The sequence below is a fragment of the Heterodontus francisci genome, chromosome 15 (genome assembly GCF_036365525.1).
Source record: "Heterodontus francisci isolate sHetFra1 chromosome 15, sHetFra1.hap1, whole genome shotgun sequence".
Taxonomy (NCBI): Eukaryota; Metazoa; Chordata; class Chondrichthyes; order Heterodontiformes; family Heterodontidae; genus Heterodontus; species Heterodontus francisci.
In genome coordinates, this window is record NC_090385.1 from 2,277,427 (window position 1) to 2,287,118 (window position 9,692).

A 9,692-nucleotide genomic window follows, 5' to 3' on the forward strand; every position below is an offset into this window, starting at 1 on the left:
ATGCGCGTGTGTGTATTTACAGATGCGCGTGTGTGTATTTACAGATCTGCGTGTGTGTGTATTTACAGATGCGCGTGTGTGTATTTACAGATGCGCGTGTGTCTGTATTTACAGATGCGCGTGTGTGTGTATTTACAGATGCGCGTGTGTGTATTTACAGATCTGCGTGTGTGTGTATTTACAGATGCGTGTGTGTGTATTTACAGATTCGCGTGTGTGTATTTACAGATGCGCGCGTGTGTGTATTTACAGATGCGCGTGTGTGTGTATTTACAGATGCGTGTGTGTGTATTTACAGATACGCGTGTGTGTATTTACAGATGCGCGTGTGTGTGTATTTACAGATGCGTGTGTGTGTATTTACAGATGCGCGTGTGTGTGTATTTACAGATGCGTGTGTGTGTATTTACAGATGCGCGTGTGTGTGTATTTACAGATGCGCGTGTGTGTATTTACATATACGCGTGTGTGTATTTACAGATGCGCGTGTGTGTATTTACAGATCTGCGTGTGTGTGTATTTACAGATGCGTGTGTGTGTATTTACAGATGCGCGTGTGTGTATTTACAGATGCGCACGTGTGTGTATTTACAGATGCGCATGTGTGTGTATTTACAGACGCGTGTGTGTGTATTTACAGATGCGTGTGTGTGTATTTACAGATACGCGTGTGTGTATTTACAGATGCGCGTGTGTGTGTATTTACAGATGCGCGTGTGTGTGTATTTACAGATGCGTGTGTGTGTGTATTTACAGATGCGCGTGTGTCTGTATTTACAGATGCGTGTGTGTGTATTTACAGATGCGTGTGTATGTATTTACAGATGCGCGTGTGTGTATTTACAGATGCGCGTGTGTGTATTTACAGATCTGCGTGTGTGTGTATTTACAGATGCATGTGTGTGTATTTACAGATGCGCGTGTGTGTATTTACAGATGCGCGTGTGTGTATTTACAGATCTGCGTGTGTGTGTATTTACAGATGCGCGTGTGTGTATTTACAGATGCGTGTGTGTATTTACAGATGCGTGTGTGTATTTACAGATCTGCGTGTGTGTGTATTTACAGATGCGTGTGTGTATTTACAGATGCGCGTGTGTGTATTTACAGATGCGTGTGTGTATTTACAGATGCACGTGTGTGTATTTACAGATGCGTGTGTGTATTTACAGATGCGTGTGTGTGTATTTACAGATGCGCGTGTGTGTATTTACAGATCTGCGTGTGTGTGTATTTACAGATGCGTGTGTGTATTTACAGATGCGCGTGTGTATTTACAGATCTGCGTGTGTGTGTATTTACAGATGCGTGTGTGTATTTACAGATGCGTGTGTGTATTTACAGATGCGTGTGTGTATTTACAGATGCGTGTGTGTGTATTTACAGATGCGCGTGTGTGTATTTACAGATCTGCGTGTGTGTGTATTTACAGATGCGCGTGTATGTGTATTTACAGATGCGCGTGTGTGTATTTACAGATGCGTGTGTGTGCATTTACAGTCACGCGTGTGTGTGTATTTACAGATGCGCGTGTATGTGTATTTACAGATGCGCGTGTGTGTATTTACAGATGCGTGTGTGTGTATTTACAGATGCGCGTGTGTGTATTTACAGATCTGCGTGTGTGTGTATTTACAGATGCGTGTGTGTGTATTTACAGATGCGTGTGTGTGCATTTACAGTCACGCGTGTGTGTGTATTTACAGAAGGGTGTGTATATGTTAATCTCGGGCATATTGAACTAATTGTTTTCCCTTCTCAGAACCAGGAGCAGCTGAAGGACGATGATTCGGATCTTATTCTGAACGATGGCGACATCAGTCTGACATATGGAGACTCCACATTGACTACCACCACCTCAACATCCGATCACAGGAACCTCATCCACAGCCTGGAAGATGTCCAGGATCGCGAACTGGCCTCGGGAGAGCATGAGCTGGTGATAAGGGGCACGAGGCTAGTCCTCCCAGTGGACGACATTGAACCTAAAGTTGATGCATAATTCTGAGTCTCCGCTGATGTAAGCTGCCCACTTGCAGTCTTCACTTATCCTCCGTACAACCTCTGCTTTCCACAAGAGCATGCTGCTCCTCGGTGATTGCATATCTCAGAATATTTTAACAAATTGGAAAGGCTGCTCTATAATCTACTCTGAACCATGATGTTTGAAGGATTGAATGTTGCTCACAGATGGAGCAAAGAGACAGGATTATTAGGGTGTATTTATAAATATGAATGGATTGTATTTAAGACACAACTGACATCCAACTCCATCTCCATTTGGTCCCTTTTTACAATTGCCCTCCTTACAATACATACAATTAGCAAGGGTTGTGATGAAGGCTCTGGCTATTTATTCACTCTCTAGTTGGTCACTTGGAAGTGGTTTGAATCTTGTCAGTAAGGATAGTAGGTTTGTTTGGTTAACACCTGCTTGCCTCAGGCAGCTCGTTCATTCACACCTTATTTAACGTGGATCTGTTCAGCTCCATTCTGGAGACCCCATCGTGCTGAGTGAGTCAGAATCAGTGTCAGGTACTTCATTCTGCTCCACATTTAGTCTGCTTTTAGCTGCATTTCCAGATTGACGCGAAGTTCTTGTAGGATTGGTGCTGATTGATATTCAAAGTTTTACTGTTGACTGGCAGATTTGATGTTTTGATTTCATTGGTGGAGGAGTGAATAATATTTGATTTTGATTGAGGTTGTGTTTGGTACTATCAGTACTTGTGACAGTTCCTTCATTTGTTTCACTCTCAGATGCTTATTGATGCTTTCATGACCTATGTTGTATTCTGAAGTGAAAAATGATTGGAAATGTATCTTTCATTTACAGCTGGGAATAATTTGTGAGGATATTCCACCCATCTCTAATAACTCAGAATCCTGAGATTGGTCAAGTGTGGACAATTCCCATCTCTGATCTACCATACTGGTACAGAGAGACATTAAGCACAGTCTCCTCCCATCCCTCTGCCTCCAGATTAATGCAGTGCTGTCACAGCACTGCTGTCTGATCTATTGATTAATCAATATTAAATAGAGTGTCTGAGATGTATTCTAAAGGTGTCTGTAGTTGGGTGAAAGGAGCCCCATTGAAGTGGGTTAAACTATTATACAACACATGAAGGTTGTCCTCACCGTGTTTGTGTAAAACTGCTGCTCTCTTTCATTGGAGACATTCAGTCAGTCACTGGTTTGAGATGTTTCGTGAAAGAATGGCTGATTTGGATGGTGTGTTTAAATAATTTTGTGTATTTAAAACTAAATACTTTCAAGAATTACAATGTATATTTAAGATCATTTGTTCTAATCAAAGACTATAAGATTTACTCAGTCTGACCCAATGAGACCTGAAGTATTTGTAGGTGATACCTGGTGCACGGACTTGGTCTCTGCTAATCTCTGGTTGCCACAGTGTATATTTCTCAGTTTTTGTGACACACTACATTTGTTTTCTAATGAAATGGACAATAGAAGGTCACTTGCTGAATCTGATAATCTGCAGCATCATCTCATTGAGTGATGTTGCAATTTACTACTCAGAGATGGTGAGAAATTGACGTTGCTTTCTGAGAGTGGCTTCATCTCTGCTGATAATGTGTTGGGATTAGTTTGTGAAATGTTTTCCTTCAGGTTTTGGAGAGTTTCCTGCTGTGGGTATTGGGTGGTTTACAGTCATATAGGATCTCAAATCAAACCATTCACCACTTATTAACCACCTACCACCTCTTGTGTCATTAGCGCAACATCGAGGGCCGAAGGGCCTGTACTGCGCTGTAATGTTCTAATGTTCTCTAAAAAAGATAGTCTTGCACTTTCTCAGTCTGCCTGTCCATTGATCTCTCCATCTATCATTCTGTCTGTCACTGTCTCTATCGAACTTTCTGTCTATCTCTCTAACACTGAATCTCTCTGCCTTTCTCTCTATCTGTCTAGCACTCTCTTTCTCTGACTATCTATCTCTCTGTCTATCACTCTGTATCGATCTATTTGTCCGTCTCCTCTGCCTCTCGATCTAACACTCTATCTCTCCACCTGTTTCTATGTCTGTCTATCTAACACTATCTGTCTCTCTCTGGCTATATATCTCTCAGTGTATCATCTTTCTATCTCTATCTGCCCATCTAACACACTCTCTCAGTCTGTCTCTGTCTATCTAACACAGTCTCTGTATCTTTTTCTCTATCTCCCACCCTATCTCCCACCCTATCTCCCACCCTATCTCCCACCCTATCTCCCACTCTATCTCGCACTCTATCTCGCACTCTATCTCGCACTCTATCTCGCTCTCTATCTCGCTCTCTATCTCCCACTCTATCTCACACTCTATCTCGCTCTCTATCTCCCACTCTATCTCCCACCCTCTCTCGCTCTCTATCTCGCATACTATCTCGCTCTATCTCGCACTCTATCTCCCACCCTATCTCCCACTCTATCTCGCTCTCTATCTCGCTCTCTATCTCGCTCTCTATCTCCCACCCTATCTCCCACTCTATCTCGCACTCTATCTCGCTCTCTATCTCCCACTCTATCTCACACTCTATCTCGCTCTCTATCTCCCACTCTATCTCCCACTCTATCTCCCACCCTCTCTCGCTCTCTATCTCGCATACTATCTCGCTCTATCTCACACTCTATCTCCCACCCTATCTCCCACTCTATCTCGCACTCTATCTCGCTCTCTATCTCGCACTCTATCTCCCACTCTATCTCCCACTCTATCTCCCACCCTCTCTCGCTCTCTATCTCCCACTCTATCTCCCACTCTATCTCCCACCCTCTCTCGCTCTCTATCTCGCTCTCTATCTCGCTCTCTATCTCGCACTCGTTCTCGCACTCTATCTCGCTCTCTATCTCCCACTCTATCTCCCACTCTATCTCCCACTCTATCTCCCACTCTATCTCGCACTCTATCTCGCTCTCTATCTCGCTCTCTATCTCGCTCTCTATCTCGCACTCTATCTCGCACCCTATCTCCCACTCTATCTCGCACTCTATCTCGCACTCTATCTCGCTCTCTATCTCGCACTCTATCTCGCACTCTATCTCGCTCTCTATCTCGCACTCTATCTCGCACTCTATCTCGCTCTCTATCTCGCACTCTATCTCGCACTCTATCTCGCTCTCTATCTCGCACTCTATCTCGCTCTCTATCTCGCACTCTATCTCCCACCCTATCTCGCTCTCTATCTCGCACTCTATCTCGCACTCTATCTCGCTCTCTATCTCGCACTCTATCTCCCACCCTATCTCGCACTCTATCTCGCACTCTATCTCGCACTCTATCTCGCTCTCTATCTCGCACTCTATCTCGCACTCTATCTCGCTCTCTATCTCGCACTCTATCTCGCACTCTATCTCGCACTCTATCTCGCACTCTATCTCGCTCTCTATCTCGCACTCTATCTCGCTCTCTATCTCGCACTCTATCTCCCACCCTATCTCCCACCCTATCTCCCACCCTATCTCGCACTCTATCTCGCTCTCTATCTCGCTCTCTATCTCCCACCCTATCTCGCACTCTATCTCCCACCCTATCTCCCACCCTATCTCGCACTCTATCTCGCTCTCTATCTCGCACTCTATCTCGCACTCTATCTCGCTCTCTATCTCGCACTCTATCTCCCACCCTATCTCCCACCCTATCTCGCACTCTATCTCGCTCTCTATCTCGCACTCTATCTCGCACTCTATCTCGCTCTCTATCTCGCACTCTATCTCGCACCCTATCTCGCACTCTATCTCCCACCCTATCTCCCACCCTATCTCGCACTCTATCTCGCTCTCTATCTCGCACTCTATCTCGCACTCTATCTCGCTCTCTATCTCGCACCCTATCTCACTCTCTATCTCGCACTCTATCTCCCACCCTATCTCACTCTCTATCTCGCACTCTATCTCCCACCCTATCTCCCACCCTATCTCCCACCCTATCTCCCACTCTATCTCGCACCCTATCTCGCTCTCTATCTCCCACCCTATCTCGCACTCTATCTCGCACTCTATCTCGCTCTCTATCTCGCTCTCTATCTCACTCTCTATCTCGCACTCTATCTCCCACCCTATCTCGCTCTCTATCTCCCACCCTATCTCGCACTCTATCTTGCTCTCTATCTCGCTCTCTATCTCCCACCCTATCTCTCACTCTATCTCGCACTCTATCTCGCACTCTATCTCGCACTCTATCTCGCACTCTATCTCGCACTCTATCTCCCACCCTATCTCGCACTCTATCTCGCACTCTATCTCGCTCTCTATCTCCCACCCTATCTCGCACTCTATCTCGCTCTCATTCTCGCACCCTATCTCGCACCCTATCTCGCTCTCTATCTCACTCTCTATCTCGCACTCTATCTCCCACCCTCTCTCGCTCTCTATCTCGCTCTCTATCTCACACTCTATCTCGCTCTCTATCTCGCTCTCTATCTCGCACCCTATCTCGCTCTCTATCTCACTCTCTATCTCGCACTCTATCTCCCACCCTCTCTCGCTCTCTATCTCGCTCTCTAACTCCCACCCTCTCTCGCTCTCTATCTCGCTCTCTATCTCACACTCTATCTCACTCTCTATCTCGCACTCTATCGCACCCTATCTCACTCTCTATCTCGCACTCTATCTCCCACCCTATCTCGCTCTCTATCTCGCACTCTATCTCGCACTCTATCTCGCTCTCTATCTCGCTCTCTATCTCGCACTCTATCTCGCACCCTATCTCACTCTCTATCTCGCACTCTATCTCGCACTCTATCTCGCTCTCTATCTCGCTCTCTATCTCGCTCTCTATCTCACTCTCTATCTCGCTCTCTATCTCACACTCTATCTCGCTCTCTATCTCGCACTCTATCTCGCTCTCTATCTCGCACTCTATCTCGCTCTCTATCTCGCTCTCTATCTCGCTCTCTATCTCACTCTCTATCTCGCTCTCTATCTCACTCTCTATCTCGCTCTCTATCTCGCTCTATCTCGCACTCTATCTCGCTCTCTATCTCGCTCTCTATCTCGCTCTCTATCTCACTCTCTATCTCGCTCTCTATCTCACTCTCTATCTCGCTCTCTATCTCGCTCTATCTCACACTCTATCTCGCACTCTATCTCGCACTCTATCTCGCTCTCTATCTCGCTCTCTATCTCACTCTCTATCTCGCTCTCTATCTCGCTCTCTATCTCACACTCTATCTCGCTCTCTATCTCGCTCTCTATCTCGCACTCTATCTCGCACCCTATCTCACTCTCTATCTCGCACTCTATCTCCCACCCTATCTCGCTCTCTATCTCGCACCCTATCTCACTCTCTATCTCGCACTCTATCTCGCACCCTATCTCACTCTCTATCTCGCACTCTATCTCGCACCCTATCTCACTCTCTATCTCGCACTCTATCTCCCACCCTATCTCGCTCTCTATCTCCCACTCTATCTCCCACCCTATCTCGCTCTCTATCTCGCTCTCTATCTCGCTCTCTATCTCGCACTCTATCTCGCACTCAATCTCGCACTCTATCTCGCACTCTATCTCGCACCCTATCTCACTCTCTATCTCGCTCTCTATCTCACACTCTATCTCGCTCTCTATCTCGCTCTCTATCTCGCTCTCTATCTCGCTCTCTATCTCGCACTCTATCTCGCTCTCTATCTCGCACCCTATCTCGCACCCTATCTCACTCTCTATCTCGCACTCTATCTCGCACTCTATCTCGCACTCTATCTCGCTCTCTATCTCGCTCTCTATCTCGCTCTCTATCTCACTCTCTATCTCGCTCTCTATCTCGCTCTCTATCTCACACTCTATCTCGCTCTCTATCTCGCTCTCTATCTCGCTCTCTATCTCGCTCTCTATCTCGCTCTCTATCTCACACTCTATCTCGCTCTCTATCTCACTCTCTATCTCGCACCCTATCTCACTCTCTATCTCGCACTCTATCTCGCACTCTATCTCGCTCTCTATCTCGCTCTCTATCTCGCTCTCTATCTCACTCTCTATCTCGCTCTCTATCTCGCTCTCTATCTCACACTCTATCTCGCTCTCTATCTCGCACCCTATCTCGCTCTCTATCTCGCACTCTATCTCGCACTCTATCTCGCACCCTATCTCGCACCCTATCGCGCACCCTATCGCGCACCCTATCTTGCACCCTATCTCCCACCCTATCTCCCACCCTATCTCGCACTATCTCGCTCTCTATCTCCCACCCTATCTCGCACTCTATCTCGCTCTCTATCTCGCACCCTATCTCCCACCCTATCTCCCACCCTATCTCCCACCCTATCTCCCGCACTATCTCGCACTCTATCTCCCACCCTATCTCGCTCTCTATCTCGCTCTCTATCTCGCACCCTATCTCGCACCCTATCTCCCACCCTATCTCGCACCCTATCTCCCACCCTATCTCGCACTATCTCGCACTCTATCTCCCACCCTATCTCGCTCTCTATCTCGCTCTCTATCTCGCTCTCTATCTCGCACCCTATCTCGCACCCTATCTCGCACCCTATCTCGCACCCTATCTCGCACTCTATCTCGCACTCTATCTCGCACTCTATCTCGCACTCTATCTCGCTCTCTATCTCCCACCCTATCTCGCACTCTATCTCGCTCTCTATCTCGCTCTCTATCTCGCTCTCTATCTCGCACTCTATCTCGCACTCTATCTCGCACTCTATCTCGCTCTCTATCTCCCACCCTATCTCGCACTCTATCTCGCTCTCTATCTCGCTCTCTATCTCCCACCCTATCTCGCACTCTATCTCGCTCTCTATCTCGCTCTCTATCTCGCTCTCTATCTCGCACTCTATCTCGCACTCTATCTCGCACTCTATCTCGCTCTCTATCTCCCACCCTATCTCGCACTCTATCTCGCTCTCTATCTCGCACCCTATCTCGCTCTCTATCTCACTCTCTATCTCGCACTCTATCTCGCACTCTATCTCGCACTCTATCTCGCACCCTATCTCGCACTCTATCTCGCACCCTATCTCGCTCTCTATCTCACTCTCTATCTCGCACTCTATCTCGCACTCTATCTCGCACTCTATCTCGCACTCTATCTCACTCTCTATCTCGCACTCTATCTTGCACTCTATCTCACTCTCTATCTCGCACCCTATCTCGCACCCTATCTCGCACCCTATCTCGCACCCTATCTCGCACCCTATCTCGCACTCTATCTCGCACTCTATCTCGCTCACTATCTCGCTCTCTATCTTGCTCTGTCACTCTCTGCCTGTCTCTCTATCTCTCACTCTCTATCTTTCACTGTCATACAGTAAATGTCCAGGCAAATAAAAGCAAAATATTGCAGATGCTGGAAATCTGAAACAAAAACAAAAGGTGCTGGAAAAACTCAGCATAACCTTCCTGCTCTTATATTCTATACCCCGTCTAATGCACAGGCAGTTTGATCTTTGAGCTTGTGGAGAATGTACCCCTACAAACAATGTCAAGCTGCGATGTTGTGCAGCAGGAGAAAGAACATAGAAAGTTTAAGGCACAGAAAGAGGCCACTTGGCCCATCATGTCTGTGCCGGCCGAAAAACAATCCACCTATTCTAATCCCACCTTCCAGCATTTGGTCCGTATCCCTGCAGCTTACAGCACTTGAGGTGCATATCCAGACTCCTTTTAAGCAAGTTGAGGGTTTCTGCCTCAACTACCCTTTCAGGCAGTGAGTTCCAGACCCACACCACCCTCTG

At 46.8% G+C, this 9,692-nt stretch overlaps 1 protein-coding gene across 1 annotated transcript in view; it reads left to right on the forward strand.

Annotated features, from left to right (window-relative positions):
• The window catches only part of slc9a6a (solute carrier family 9 member A6a), a 231,360-nt gene extending 226,468 nt beyond the window's left edge, over positions 1–4,892 (forward strand). The window contains exon 16 of the mRNA XM_068047069.1: positions 1,763–4,892. Coding sequence (XP_067903170.1) covers positions 1,763–2,002 — 240 coding nt within the window. The 3' untranslated portion in view covers positions 2,003–4,892. The remainder of the gene's footprint in view (positions 1–1,762) is intronic.
• The last annotated feature ends 4,800 nt before the right edge of the window (positions 4,893–9,692 follow it).